Source organism: Penicillium subrubescens (assembly GCF_028828155.1).
Source record: "Penicillium subrubescens strain IBT 31985 chromosome Unknown utg000010l_segment0_segment0, whole genome shotgun sequence".
NCBI classification, from domain to species: domain Eukaryota; kingdom Fungi; phylum Ascomycota; class Eurotiomycetes; order Eurotiales; family Aspergillaceae; genus Penicillium; species Penicillium subrubescens.
Genome location: NW_026643160.1, coordinates 1,409,483 through 1,424,492, shown reverse-complemented (window position 1 = coordinate 1,424,492; position 15,010 = coordinate 1,409,483). Strand labels below are relative to the sequence as shown.

The following is a 15,010-nucleotide window of genomic DNA, read 5'->3' as shown; positions in this document are numbered from 1 at the left end:
ATTATGTGGAGAATCAATTTTATCTTCTAGTGAGAATAATGTATGTCTGCCTGCGATTAGTGTACTACTATCATTGGTCGTGGCGTGAAAAGTATGACCAGTAGACTTCCAGTATACTTTCCAACTTCCCCTCGCAAGGAAGTAGTTACTACTTCGGGTTTAGAGGGGTGCTTATCAAGCCCGCCTGATTGACTGATTGACTGATTGACTGGTCGATTGTGTTTTTTTCTCCACTTAAGCTGTCTTGTCCACGAGCTCGGATAAGATGATAATAAGAGTGATTGCTTACAGCTGTTCTGTTCTTCTTAATACTTGATCCGTCTTGTCTACCGAGGCTATGATTCCCGGCAGGGTATTGACGGTGATAAGAAAGTACTCCACTTCCCCGAAGTCAACTGACTGGAACTAACTGGAATTGACTAGTGAATTAACCAAGTTAATCAACTAATGTAGCAAGCTGATAAACTGCCTCTATGTAACACCTGATCCTATAAGATTCTACCAATCAATCACTCCCCTGCCACAACAGGAATATTACTCGAATAAACCAACCCCTCTCCCCTCCTTACATACTCCTAGGTACAGTACTAACTAAATCCAGCAACTCCCCAGCCCATCCCCAATCCAGCCCCAAATCAAGTAGCTTCGCTGCCCCCCATCCCTAATTAAGCAACTCTCTTGCCCATTCCCAATCCGTACACGGGATCCTGCATGTCCTGCGGACGGTAGTGGGCAAAGCTAAAGCCTAAGTTTCCAAGCTTCGCGTTTCGCGTCCACTTGCTTATCTCCTGCTTGTTGATGCGATGCGATGCGAGATCGCTTATAGGTTTTTGGCCCTGCCGAATCTAGTCCACTCCACCGGTTTCATTTGGTTTGGCAGGATGGGGATTTCCTGTGGCCTGTGCGTGTGAGTAATGTTTAGGAGGTATTATCTAGAGAGGGGGAGATTGAGATTAGGATGGTACCTATATAAGGAGAGGGGAGGTCGGGTTTGGCGGGTGAGGAGATTGGTGATTTGATCTGAATTCTTGTACGACCATACGATAGTACAGCACAACATTGCAATATTGGACTTTTGTCCTGCATGCTGCTAGTGCTCGTGTGTTTATTCGGAATATGACTGGATACATTTCTTACTTGAAATTCTATTGCAGCTGTTGATCGCTGTTATCTGCTTCTTTTCTACTTCTTGAGCTTACATACTCATCGCTATACCCTGTTCTCGCCTGATAACTGACCTCGACGCATTTTGCTATCCTCGTCGCAGTATCATTCGGTCCTAATCTCCTCCTTCTTCCCCCTTCCCTCCTAGGACAATCGCAACGATGGGATCCGACACGCCCACCGAAAAAGATATACAAACGAGCAGCAGCTCACCGAGTCATGACCAAGAAGCCGGCGAGATCGCCAGCGTCGGCGAAAGCGACGAGCTCCACCATCTTGGCTACGAGCAGGAGATGCACCGCAACCGATCGGTGATTACTCTACTCTTCCAATCGCTCGCCATCGCAGCTATTCCCTACGGTGAAGGCAGTGCCCTACTCAGCGCTATCTACGGCGGGGGTCCACTCTCCATCTTCGTCGGATGGATTGTCGTCTGTGTACTCGATCAATGTGTCGCAATGTCTCTCGCCGAACTAGCTTCACGCTATCCAACCTCCGCAGGACCGTACTACTGGTCCTTCCAAATCGCCCGCAGCAGCAAAACAACTGTCTCCTTTATCAATGCCTGGATCTGGCTAATCGGCAACTGGACCATCACACTATCCGTCAACTTCGGCTTCGCATCTATGCTCTCCGCCACTATATCAATGTACCATCCAGACTGGAGCGCTAACTCCTGGCAACTCCTCCTAATATTCTACGCCGTCTGCCTGGGCAGTCTAGTGATCTGCACATTCGCAAATAAATACCTCCCACAAGTAGACATCGCCTGCGCAACCTGGACAGCCCTCACAATCATCGTCATTCTCATCGCCGTCTCCGTCAAAGCAGATACAGGCCGACACTCCGCCTCCTACGCTCTAGCACACTACGACACCTCCTTCGCCGGCTGGGGCAACTTCACCTTCTTCATCGGCCTCCTCCCAGCCGCCTACACCTTCTCCGCCATCGGAATGGTCTCCTCCATGGCCGAAGAAGTAGCCCAACCAGCCATCAAAGTTCCCCGAGCAATCTCCCCTCGCCGTACCAGTCGGTTTTATCGCCGGCCTCTTCTTCATCATCCCACTAACAGTCACCCTCCCCCCACTGGAAGACATCATCAACTCCCCCGGCGGCCAAGCTCTCCCCTACATCCTCCACGCCGTCATGGGCTCCCCAGGCGGCGGTCTAGCCCTCGTCTTCCTCGTCCTCGTAATCACCCTCTTCTGCAGCATAAGCATAACCGTCGCCGCAAGCCGCGCAACCTGGGCCGCAGCCCGCGACGACGCAATTCCGCTCGCGAAACTCTGGGCCCGTGTACACCCCCGTCTCGGCGTGCCTGTCTGGTCCCTCGTTCTCCTGACAATAATACAAATGCTCCTGGGATTAATCAATCTCGGCTCGACGAGTGCGTTTACCGCGTTCGTGTCTGTGGGTGTTATTGCGCTTGCGGCGGCTTATGCGGTGCCTATTGCGTTGAGTTTGTATCATGGTCGTGAGGAAGTTTCAAGGGCGCCGTGGAATTGCGGGAAGTTTGTGGGTGTTACGGTTAATGTGCTTGCGTTGGCGTGGATTGCGTTTGAGTTGGTGCTTTTTAGTATGCCCATGGTTTTGCCGGTTACGCCGGTTTCGATGAATTATGCCTCTGTGGTATTTGTCGGGTTTATGGCTATTTCGGCCGTTTGGTATGCTGTTTATGCTAGGAAGCGTAAGTTCTTTCCCTCGGTGCTTCAATTTTCAGTGGAAGACCTCCTTTTTGTGTGGATGCTAATGCGAGAAAACAGATTACAAGGGTCCGCCAGAGTCAGATGCGTTGTAGGTTGTGTGGGATCTGGATTTAGTTATTTTGTGTATGCACTTTTGGGTGGCTATTTTGGTATATCAAGACCGAATATAATGTTTCATATGATGTTCCCTCCCCCACAAGGTTTTATTAAAGGTTAACTTGTTGCCGTGATCTTTCAGTACATTCACGCTATCAATCCAAGGCCAAATATACTCTGTATCCACCGAGTGGATGAGAGAATAAGCTTGTGGGGGTAAGTGGAGCCTCCACTTGGAGCGGTTGACTGGTGTGAGTCTAAAACAGGCGAAGTTGTACTCACGTGTAGTCGAGTCCAATACCATCAAATATTCAGAATCAGAGGCTACGTAGACATACAAATTGTGAGTCTTGTTGTACGATGAGTAGGGAAAGTATATAGATCAATGGCCTTTAATATTTTCCAGCAGGCTCCCATAGGGCCAATCAAATGATCAGGTATCAAGTCAATTGATAAAGATAGAGACTCGTTCATCTGCCAAAGCAAAGTGTGGTTTCTGTCTAGCGGTTGTTTCACCATGTGTCTAGTTCTCAGAATAGCGATACTTTTTAGCATCAATTTCCCATCCAAGATTGTGCAAAAATTCTTTAAATTCTGGGCTCAAAACGACATTTTCGCCGGTGTAGACGATGATGTTCCTCAGTGGTGCGATACCCCTGACCAATCCGTTGATTTCTGCCAATACCGCACTGACGGACGAGGGATTTCTCTGATATTGATCGAAGACCTTCCTAGAGTAGATGCAATTCCAGAATCGTAGTCGAGTTAGTCCAGGACATCTTGCTTTAAGATGACAAAGTGTTTGCACGCTAGGAGCTTCGAGTTCCAAATCTCCATCAGGCCTCTTAACCGTCGCAGGGAACGAAATGTCTACCCGACAGAGAAGGGCCGCATTGTGGCAGCCAATACGATCTGTGAAAGCAACCAGAGAACTGGGATTGCCTGGTACAAACTCGGGAGACACGTGGAGAGTAATTATCCTGAAGAAAACTGCAATTGCCTCCATGTTAATCTGCTGGTTGGTGTACAGTAATGCGAAAAGATGAGACCCTGGGTAGGTCGGGAAGATCTTCCGAGCCCATCTATCCATTTCCTCGTCGGAAAAATAGATCCAGTATGACCCCAACAGGGCGAAAAAATGCTCATAAATCTTCACGCGAATCTCAAGGGGTACGCCGAGAAAATGGGCACGCGGTAAGGGAGGTGCCATCTTGCCAGGAAACGTTGGTATTCATAGGAGGAGGTAGATAGGGAAGTGGAGAATTGGAAGAAGAAGAGAGAGAAGATATCCAATCTTGATACCCTTTTCTACGTGTTTCACTAAACGATTCTTTGGCGGTAAAAAGCGAGAAAGTATATGAAAACTATTCAGGTTTAGTGGGATATTCCGCCAGGAAATTACCTAGGTAACTCTATGTAGAGGATTTCCTCTGCCGGGTGTGGATTGAATTCCCAAGAATCTGCCCAAGGGGCACAAGGTTGATATTATCGAGGTGAATAATCCAAATTTCATACGCATACACGCAACTATCCTTTCTCTTCGCCAGGGGCTCCTGGTCTATAACCCGAACAAGGGTCACCGAGCAGGCCTTGAGGAAGCATACGGTGTTAGCTGAATGGGAGCTGCGGCCATACCTATTCACACCACAAAACCGGGTGGAGCCTCCATGATATATGACCAGTCCATGGGTCTGATTGAATGCGTAAGCGTTGGATGGGCAGATGATGGTCGTCGAGGCTAATTAATTGAAAAGTCGTGAATTTGAGTCGCTGGCAATGAAATGCATACCCTGTTCATTTCAACATGTCAACACTATTGAAGGATCTTTTCATTACGCAACGGCTGATTTGGTGAGACGGATCTAGTTGATTCCTTTCGCATGATACCAAGATGAAGCGAGCTATGTCGACCGAAGGACCATAAGATCCAGATGGTGGCGTTTTGAAGCTCAAGCCCTGAAGCCCTCAGTCAATTTTTCCAATCAAACCAGCTTGCCAGAGCAGTGTTCAAGACCGAGCCCTAATGCTCAAACAGTTCTTGGAAATGTAGAAAAGAACTACATACCTTTTGCGTGGCCCATCAAGATAACATAGATTTTCTTAGGATAGCTATCAATCCTAGACATGAGCTCATATCATATCGATTGTTGTGCGGCTTTGTTTATGATCTCCACCAGCCCTGTATCAGATCCCAATCTTATCTTGCTCCACCACCACGGCGTTCTCATCGATGATCATTAACGACGTGCGAGAACTAACAAGCCGCAAAATGCCAGCAAAAATACTGCCCTCCTAACAAACCGTCTTCCAACAACAGCCCACCTATCCCAATAAAGTTCAACCTCGAGTTCCATAGCCTCAGATCCTGAATTCAAATGCGGAAACGCCACCTCAGGCACCTCCACACCTAGAAACCCACACAGTGGGTCCCACCCCATTCCAGGATGAAACTCCAGCAGCTGATCCGGTGGGACAGCAGCTCGCACACGCTCATAGTGCGAATCAAACGACGCCAGTAACGCCGGAACAGAGGACGGAGCACACGGTGGCTGACCCCCAGACAGAACGGTGGTCGTCCGATTGAGCAAGGCCTGATACGGACCCGTGAACTCAGGATCTAGGTACGAGAGGAGGCGCATCGACCGCCAGGACAGAATCTCCAGGATGAATCTCTGCATAGAGCGTAGCCAGGCGGCGCGGTCGCGAGTTGTCAGGATGATCTTTGCGTTGGGATAGGCGGAGAGCAGCTCCTCAACAAAAAGGCAGCAGGGGTCGTCAGATAGGGCCTTCTTCGTGTTAGCTATCTTCACAATATTCTATACGCCACCATACACCGGAGGATAGAATCAAGGGCAGTACATCATAGTTCCAAAGAATCCGATCAAAGTCCTCTCCCTGAAAACGGGTCCCAATCCCATCATATTTGGCCCGCACGGCCTGAAGCCAGAGCTGGAAGTGCTCGTTGTTCTTATTCTTAGAGGCTTCGCTGAAGTGGTAGGGGTTTAGCCCCAGGTGTCTGAGGGCTGCACATATGGCTGGTCTGTATTAGCTCAGTTGCAAGATCATGATGAAGGCTGGGTCGGGTGTACATGTTGTTCCTGTTCGTGGGAGTGATAGGACGAGGACCTTCATTGGCTTTGGGCGGGGGATTACTGGGGCGGCCTTTTCGTAGAATTCCATTTTCTTCTGATGTGATTGAGGAGTTTGTTTGTTTGATAGAGAGAGAGAGACCAAAGTTGATTAGAATTATCTTGAATATATTGATCGGCTGTTGGGAAGTAGGGTAGCACCAGGAATATTTCTATCGCCGATATCGATACCTTTTGACCGCTACTCTGTCGAATACTGTGCATGTCCAACTCTTCCGCGAAGCCTATTTTGAGAGATTGTGTAATGCCTATACTAAAAACGGGAATCACTAGGGAAAAACTTGGAACTCTCCACTCAGTCTTAGTGGTGAATAGTACGAATCACAAATTGTTTATTGGACAATGGCTACAGTTATCCACCGCGGTGGGGCAAGGCGGCCCTTTCTAGCTGCGTGAGCGCCCGAATCTGGGCGCTTATTTGAAGATCACTGATCAGGTCAGGCCACTCCCAGGCTTGCTAAGTTCTACTCAGTGAGCAAAAAGCGGCAAGGTCTGAGCACTAAAACGGAAGGGGAAAGCCAGAAGCGGCAGAGGAAATCCGCTACGTAGGTAAGATCCAGCTTATAGTCTTTATGAGGGATATCACATTATGGATGCTATATTGAAGGCAGTCTCCAGATAATTGCCAGTGTTTCAAGCGATAATGAAAGCACATTGTGAATTGATGATTTAGTAGATATTAGTATCATGTCATGTTTCCACTCTTTAAGGAATGAATGAAAGATGCACTAGATAAGTCAAAAAAGAGGTTCTACTTGCCTACAGATAATACATTCTCGTCTAAAGCGAAAATAATATCTATAAGCAAAAGAATTGACTACTCCATCGACACCTTTAATGAATACAAATTGCATGATATTTTGCACATTGGTCACGCTCGTATCATAGCGATAACGGAGTCTTTAGAATTCATAACAATGAGAAGCAGACTAGACCTGATCAAGTGGAGAGCAACACAAAGTTTGAGTAATGAGTATCTAATCATGCAAATTTTATTCACTAGCCAATAGGTATTGTCAATAGTTACACAGCTATGAAGTACATGGAAATGGGTCAATCAGAGCAGCGGAATCAAAATATGAGTGATGTACTCATTGATACAGAATGTGATTCTGAATAAAAGAAAACATTAGATGAGTGCTTCACTGAATACAGAGTACTAGCTCCAAGGGGGTGGAAACAAGTCAACACGAGGAGCTGAACAGCCTGAACTTCAGCTGGAGTGGGCCCCTCTTTTTCAACCTTGGCACTTCGAGGGGCTCCCGTATATCGTGGGCTACTCTAAGCACAGTTGTTCAATAACAAGGACACTGGGCTTTTATTTTCTGATCGCCGATGACAGCAAGAATGGCATTGTCACATGATGACTACACGGTCGCGTGGATTTGCGCCTTGCCCCTGGAAATGGCTGCGGCCAAGACGATGCTGGACAAGCTCCACCCCCCACTATCTCAGCCCAAATCCGACCATAACGCCTACACATTTGGTAGTATTAGTGGACATAACATAGTGGTAGCCTGCCTACCGTCAGGCGTTTACGGAACCACCTCTGCAGCAGTGGTACTCGCTCATATGCTTCCGACGTTTTCGTCTCTTCGATTTGGGCTGATGGTGGGCATTGGGGGTGGTGTGCCGAGTAAAGATGCCGATATTCGCTTAGGCGACGTGGTTGTCAGCATGCCAACTGCGACCTTTGGGGGTGTAGTTCAGTATGACTATGGGAAGACACTTCGTGATGGACGTTTCGAACGCACCGGGTCGCTCAACAAGCCACCACAATACTTGCTAACTGCAATATCTCAAATGCGCAGCAATATCACGGGTGGAAGCACATCGATTGAAGAAATCACATCAGAGATACTTCAGAAACAAGGAAAGCTTCCACAACATTTTTCACGCCCAGATAAGGATTGGCTGTTCCAGGCAAATTATGACCATCAAGACAAGAGTGCCGACTGCTCCAAGTGTGAACCGGACCAACTAGTTACGCGCACGACACGAGACAAAGAACCCGTCATTCATTACGGTCTGATCGCGTCTGGAAACCAAGTCATGAAAAGTGCTACAACAAGAGACGCTGTTGCCCGAGAGCTGAATATCCTCTGTTTTGAAATGGAAGCAGCTGGACTGATGGACCAGTTGCCATGTCTGGTCATTAGAGGAGTATGCGACTATTGCGACTCGCATAAGCACAAACAATGGCAAGAATACGCCGCTCTCACTGCCGCTGCTTACACCAGAGTTCTTCTGGGGGTAGTTCCTCTATACAACGATAGCCAGAACAGCAAAACAAAAGAAACGCCCCACTGGATGGTACCGTTCGCTCGAAATACTCGATTTGTTGGCCGTCAACTGGAGATAGATCATCTTGAAAAGCTCATCATTCATGCAACAAGCCCGACCAAGGTTTCTATTCATGGACTGGGAGGGATTGGGAAGACACAAATTGCCCTGGAGCTGGCCTACCGCATGCGAGAAAAGGTTCCTGAATGCTCTATCTTTTGGGTTCCATGCATCAGTTACGAGAGTGTGCAACAAGCCTATACGAACATTGCCTCGGCCTTGGGCATTTCGGACACAGAGCCAGCGAAGATAAACGAACAAGTCAAAGCTCGGCTTAGTCAAGACAGCGCCGGAAAGTGGCTTTTGATTTTTGACAATGCAGATGATATGGAAATGTGGACCAAGGGGAGCGCAACTGCGCCACCGCTCAAAGATAACCTTCCCCGCAGTGAGAATGGTCATGTTCTCTTTACCTCTCGGAATCGAAAGCTAGCTGTGAGAGTGGCATCGCCTAATGTTCTCTCCATTTCAAATGTCGATCAAATCACTGCCACGAAGATCTTCGAAAAGTCACTCATCCAAAAAGATCTGCTGCATGACAGCGATACAACTACCGCTCTTCTAGAGCAGCTGGAATTTCTACCTCTCGCAATCAACCAAGCCGCTGCTTACATAAATGAAAACGAGATCATGCTATCTGACTATCTGTCATTATTGAAACAGCGAGAAACGGACGCAGCTGAGCTATTGAGTGAGGATTTCCAGGATGACGGACGATACGACGAGACTCGAAACCCTGTGCTTACTACCTGGTTGATCTCCTTCCAGCAGATCCGCGATTTGGATACATTGGCAGCGGACTATCTGTCATTCATGGCCTGCATCAACCCACGAGATATCCCTCAGTCAATTCTTCCAACTCCAACTTCGGCAAAAAAGAAAATCGATGCACTTGGTCTTTTGAGCGCGTATTCCTTTATCAGTAATCACGCTGGTGGAAGTTCATTCAGTCTTCATCGACTTGTGCATCTCGCAACACGGAATTGGATGAGGCGGATCAAGGTTTTTGATCTTTGGGTACGCAGAACAACTCAACAATTAGATGATATCTTCCCTCATGATGACCACAACAACCGAGTCTTATGGAGGAAGTACCTACCACACGCACTCTATTTGATGAATAGTGAAGAGTTCAATAATATTCACTGTGAGTATGTTGATCTGTCTTCAAGAGTAGGACTATCTTTACAGAGTGATGGAAGATATAATGAAGCCAGGGTTTTACTCGCTGATTGTCTGAAAGTCTACGAGAAGGAGCTAGGATCAGGACATCCCGACACTCTCACCGGTTTTAGTCGTCTTGGGTCAGTGCTTACCCAACTGGGCAAGTACGAAGAGGCCGAAACTATGCTCCGCCACGCACTAGAAAGTATAGAGAAAGCTCTAGGACTAGAGCATCCCGACACTCTCACTAGTGTTAGCCTTCTTGGTTTAGTGCTTGAGCGACAGGATAAGTACGAAGAGGCCGAAACTATGCTCCGCCACGTACTAGAAAGTAGAGAGAAAGCTCTAGGACTAGAGCATCCCGACACTCTCACTAGTTTTAGCCATCTTGGTTTCGTGCTTTATCAACAGGGCAAGTACGAAGAGGCCGAAGCTATGCACCACCGAGCACTAGAAGGCAGCGAGAAAGCTCTAGGACTAGAGCATCCCTACACTCTCGCCAGTGTTATCCATCTTGGTTTAGTGCTTTATCAACAAGGCAAGTACGAAGAGGCCGAAGCTATGCACCACCGAGCACTAGAAGGCAGCGAGAAAGCTCTAGGGCGAGATCATCCCTACACTCTCGCCGGTGTTAGCATTCTTGGTTCAGTACTTGCACAACAGGGCAAGTACGAAGAGGCCGAAGCTATGCACCGCCGAGCACTAGAAGGCTATAAGAAGGCTCTAGGACGAGATCATCCCTACACTCTCACTGGTGTTAGCCATCTTGGTTTAGTGCTTGAGCGACAGGCTAAGCACGAAGAGGCCGAAACTATGCTCCGCCACGTACTAGAAAGTAGAGAGAAAGCTCTAGGACTAGAGCATCCCGACACTCTCACTAGTGTTAGCCATCTTGGTTTAGTGCTTGAGCGACAGGCTAAGCACGAAGAGGCCGAAACTATGCTCCGCCACGTACTAGAAAGTAGAGAGAAAGCTCTAGGACTAGAGCATCCCGACACTCTCACTAGTTTTAGCCATCTTGGTTTCATGCTTTATCAACAGGGCAAGTACAGAGAGGCCGAAGCCATGCACCGCTGAGCACTGGAAAGTAAGAACGCTCTTGGACTAGAGCATCCAGCAACGAAAGCATTGCCCTATCTGCCGTCCGAAATTTATCAAGAGATCCCGCTCAAACGTTTGTTGCAAATCACCGTCATTTCAGATTCTCCCCCGATACTTCCTCCATGGTGCCGCCCCAATATGACGTGAACGAGGTTGATTGAAGAAGTCCATCTTCATCTGGTCTTTGTGGCTAATTGCCATTTGGAAGAAAGTGGTCAAAGTTTCGCTGGTCTTCTACATTAGCTTGAGATGGATGGAGTCGGCTGGGTAATATAAATGTGTTCTTACCATCTCAATCCAGTTGTTTCATGACTGCTTAGTGGGAGACAAATACAATATGACCCTCATCGCGCAGGATTCGTCAGAGTGTTTTCGAAATAGCCTAGCAAGTCTCGATCAGAGAACAGTCAAATCTCACAAGAGTTCGTTGAGTGGAGAACTTTCATAGGCAAAAAAGGCAACCGGTAAAGGCAATATATCCACAATTGATTCTTGAACTTGATTTGGATCATTGATCGAGCGAGCAATACCCCTCTATATTGCTAGAGCCAATGACGGAGGATGCTCTGCGCCACCTGGTATTCCAGCATTATGGAAGTGCTTGACATTAAGAATTGCAGGCTGAGAATAAAAGAACTTGCTGCCCACGCGTCTTCTGAGTCAGACACAATAAAGACGAATTGTATTTCAAGGGTACCACCTCCCACTTTTTAGCATGCCTGAATCTCTAAAGGGCTCACTCACTATTCAGTTCCAGACGAGCCATAGGCAACTTGTAATCATCAACCGAGGACACTAATAAAGTCTTGCGCATCTAGTGGCGAAACCTCTACCTATAATTCCCACGATCTAATGTCTGATTCGATCGATTTAGTATCCTGTTGGGTGCATCACTACATACCACGATCCACTACATACTAGCCCACCTTAGATCCCCGCATCAACTCGAATTTACGATAGACCACAATTCTAGCCCTCTAAACGAACCCCAAAAAGCCAACCATTTACGCAATCGATCACCTATTCCAATCAATCATAAATCGTATGTGGGAACATCCACTTCCCGCGACCCGCGTTTCGTGCCAAATAAATACCCCTCCTTCGTCCCATCCCGACGCGTTGACTACTTCGTTTCTTCGGAATTCACTCACTCTTTCATCTCAATAAGCTCTGAATCGTTTATTTTTGATTGTTGACCATCATGCCGGAGGGAAAGGATATAACGTTACTCGCTCCGGCACTAACAGCCAGGCATATCGCTGACTCTTCCCCGCCTTCTAGTGCAGAATTCTCTACCATGATGATCACTTGAAAAGATTATTTGGACGAGATACTAATCAAGGAAACCACTACTGCTCCTGCAATTACGGTTCCAGTGCCTCCAATTCGACCAGTTACCACTACTCCAACACGTGAGACTCCCACTTCTCTTTCTGGAGTCTGTCAACCTATCTATGAGACTATATGCTAACTTTCCTGCCAGCAATGGATCGTACTACTACTCCAACCCCAGTGGAAGCACCTACTACAACAGTGGAAGTGGCAGCTCGACTTATACCCCTCCCTCCTCGGGCTCCTCCGGCAAGAAATAAGTGCTACACAAGCGTGTCATAGCTATTCTACACGCAATCCTGAATGAATCCAATGCAAATTGTGCTTCATTGATAGTAACTCCACGGTTTCTGTGGGTAGTCTATATGTATACTCCGCAGCAATCAAGCGAGCCCATATAACAAGGATCATCTATCCTGATAAGTGACTGTTCTATGTCATTACTTCCCATCACCAAGTGTCCCATCCTCAAATTCACTCTTAAGACACCCCCGTCGCTGACGAGCAACAGCCTCATTAGGAAAATACCTCGGCGTCGGAAGAGCGGCATCACTCGGTCGCCGACGACGAACAAGTTGATACCCCCGATCCAATTCGATTTCGATTGCCTCACGAACCTTCAACGCACTAATCGCAGGCCAAACACCTCGCTCACCCTTCAGCGTCCAATCTGCCACCCTAGCGCGGGTGGGTTGTTGGAAGAGCTTAGCTAGATCATTGAACGATAAATCCGGAACGAGAGTCAGATTAGGTCCGGGTATGGTTTCGTCAATGAGGAGTCTGCTTAGAGAACCAGGGAGGAACCCGATGTAATCGAGTTGGCGGAGTCGATGGCGGAGTTCAACTAGGGCGAAACGCGTGAGAGAGCGGGTGAGGTTGCTCCAGCCTGTTTGGTGGCGGTCTAGGAGATTGAGTTCGGAGCGTAGGAAGGGGATTAGGTAGGGGCGGGCTTGGGAGACGATGAAGTGGTTTACGTTGAAGAGTTCGGCGATTCGGGAGAGGGGGGATTCGCCATCGTTGTAGGTGACGTGGCGCCAGGGTTGGAAGATGGCTTCCTTTGTGTGTGGCCAGGGAACTATTGAGCCGGTTTCGTCTTTGCAGTAGATTGTGACGGGTGAGAGTGTTGAGGCGGATGAGGCGTTGGAAGCGGCCGCGGCGGACCAGATCAGCTTTTGAATATGTTAGACAATGGTTTCATCGTACAGACAAAGTAAGAAAGATCCCAAGAAAGAAGAGAACATACCACATTCGGCGTAGTCAGATAATTCAGCAAATTCGGTGTCCCAGTCTTCCCAGCCGTGGCAATCGTGATATTCAAAATCCGTTTCGACCGGGCATACGCCTCTTCAAAGGTCAAATCCCCCACATTCGCTCGAACACACTCCTCCAACAACTCCATATCATACAAATGTCCCTTCTGAAGCAACCGCTTCATTCGCCGAACGAAAGTCCGCACCCAACTCTCCTCCGCATGGTCTTTACGCCGTTGGTCAAAAGCCGATAAATCAATCGTATCGCCTTCCAACAGCGCAAGCAGTTCACTCTCAGGATGAATACCCACCAGGGCGGCAATCATAGCCCCTGTCGCGGTACCGGTGATAATCCGAGGCAAGAGACCCTGTAAATGCAGCGCCTTGACAACACCTAGATGACACAGTCCGAAAGCCGAGCCACCCTGTAACAATAGTGTCGTGCGTCCAAAGGCCTGACGAGTATCGTGTAGCAACTCCAGCTTCGCCTGTGACGTGAATCCGCTCGTCTGCATGGGTGCAGGTTGAAGCGAGGCCACGTACTGAATCGATAACGCGACTTGCGTGATATAGTCATCAATTAGGAGTTTCGTTCCGGCGTACGCATGGGTGAATAGTTTTGTGGATGTGATATTGCCTAGATTGCGCACAAGACCGGAGCGAAGGAGATTTGCCAATGTGAGAATGTCCTCGCTTTCGCGAGCACTCATAAGTGCCTCCAGCCGCCCGAGGATGAGCCGGTAGTCATAGTGTCGACTGACTGGATTCTGACGCCTGGATTGTATGCGATTAGTCGGTTTCGTTTCTGAGGGCTCTCTTAGTTAGAGCCATACCATAGATCTTTGCTCAGACGCTCATCCAGCTCAAACGCAGCCTCCTCCCATCGCTCATAGCTCTGCGCCGTGGCCAGGGTGTGGAATAGCCGTTTCTTCGGGGACTTTGATTTCCACCATGAGAACAATTTCTATACTCATTTGTAAGTCTTTCACTCCAGGAATTCAACCAGATTTCAGACCGTCCGCGGGGTTTGACACTGCTGTTCTGTTCGTTGTTGGGAGTCGCCCAACACAGTCCATCTCTCTCTTCCCGGCGGAGGTAGCTACCCAGCTGGCCCTAGGATAAAACCAACTCACCTGTTTCCAAAACTGAGCAACATCCAGCATCATACCGAAAACTGCGGAGATGATACCCCACAGAGCGAGCATCCAGGACGCCATTGCGCGATCAGAAGAAATTCCAGCTCGTGGGGTGGGAAACCGGGGCTGGTGGACTCGTGGGAGCGGCGCTTTCACATGCTATTTATGGCGTCACGCGCTGGGCTGGACTTGACCAGTTGCAAAAGCAAAAGGTAACCAGCGATAAGCCTGGTTCGAGGGTGTGATTGCAGTGCAGCCGATAAATAATTAAATATACCTAGTTAGTGTTGACAGGGAGGTTCTAGCTTGGATAGCATGCAGGAGGGTCAATGCGGTTTTGCTGTTGGGAGTTGTTAGTTTTGGCGGACGGAATGCCGAGAGTTGGAAGTTGTGGTGCCGGAAATGGCCAGTTGGTTCACCCGTAGCAGAAGAATATACCAACACAGAGAGATAGACGCCCGTGTGTTTGAGTCTGCAGTGATAAAAATCGGCGATACAACTCTTTCTACAATGCTCTACAAAATGGTAGATCTACTCAGATCATCGGCATCATCAACAGGAGTAAATCC

The 15,010-nt window shown here is 48.2% G+C and overlaps 5 protein-coding genes across 5 annotated transcripts; 2 read left to right on the top strand and 3 right to left on the bottom strand.

Moving 5' to 3' along the window:
* Nucleotides 1-1,325: 1,325 nt before the first annotated feature.
* Nucleotides 1,326-2,962, top strand: N7473_011667 (putative amino acid permease; the record flags this gene model as incomplete). Its single annotated transcript, XM_057157606.1, has 3 exons — nucleotides 1,326-2,193; nucleotides 2,237-2,851; nucleotides 2,928-2,962. The coding sequence occupies 3 exons, from the start codon at nucleotides 1,326-1,328 to the stop codon at nucleotides 2,960-2,962; spliced, it is 1,518 nt and encodes a 505-aa protein (XP_057003456.1).
* Nucleotides 2,963-3,489: 527 nt separating this feature from the next.
* On the bottom strand, nucleotides 3,490-4,176 carry N7473_011666 (uncharacterized protein; the record flags this gene model as incomplete). The annotated part of the gene is made up of 1 exon (XM_057157605.1): nucleotides 3,490-4,176. The coding sequence occupies one exon, from the start codon at nucleotides 4,174-4,176 to the stop codon at nucleotides 3,490-3,492; it is 687 nt and encodes a 228-aa protein (XP_057003455.1).
* A 974-nt stretch (nucleotides 4,177-5,150) lies between these two features.
* Nucleotides 5,151-6,146, bottom strand: N7473_011665 (sulfotransferase family protein; the record flags this gene model as incomplete). The annotated part of the gene is made up of 4 exons (XM_057157604.1): nucleotides 5,151-5,220; nucleotides 5,268-5,752; nucleotides 5,826-6,001; nucleotides 6,056-6,146. 4 exons carry the CDS (start codon nucleotides 6,144-6,146, stop codon nucleotides 5,151-5,153), a joined length of 822 nt encoding a protein of 273 aa, XP_057003454.1.
* A 1,316-nt stretch (nucleotides 6,147-7,462) lies between these two features.
* N7473_011664 (Tetratricopeptide-like helical) lies at nucleotides 7,463-10,699 on the top strand (the record flags this gene model as incomplete). The annotated part of the gene is made up of 1 exon (XM_057157603.1): nucleotides 7,463-10,699. One exon carries the CDS (start codon nucleotides 7,463-7,465, stop codon nucleotides 10,697-10,699), a length of 3,237 nt encoding a protein of 1,078 aa, XP_057003453.1.
* Nucleotides 10,700-12,495: 1,796 nt separating this feature from the next.
* N7473_011663 (triacylglycerol lipase family protein) lies at nucleotides 12,496-14,522 on the bottom strand (the record flags this gene model as incomplete). The annotated part of the gene is made up of 4 exons (XM_057157602.1): nucleotides 12,496-13,224; nucleotides 13,299-14,079; nucleotides 14,139-14,269; nucleotides 14,439-14,522. The coding sequence occupies 4 exons, from the start codon at nucleotides 14,520-14,522 to the stop codon at nucleotides 12,496-12,498; spliced, it is 1,725 nt and encodes a 574-aa protein (XP_057003452.1).
* Nucleotides 14,523-15,010: the final 488 nt, after the last annotated feature.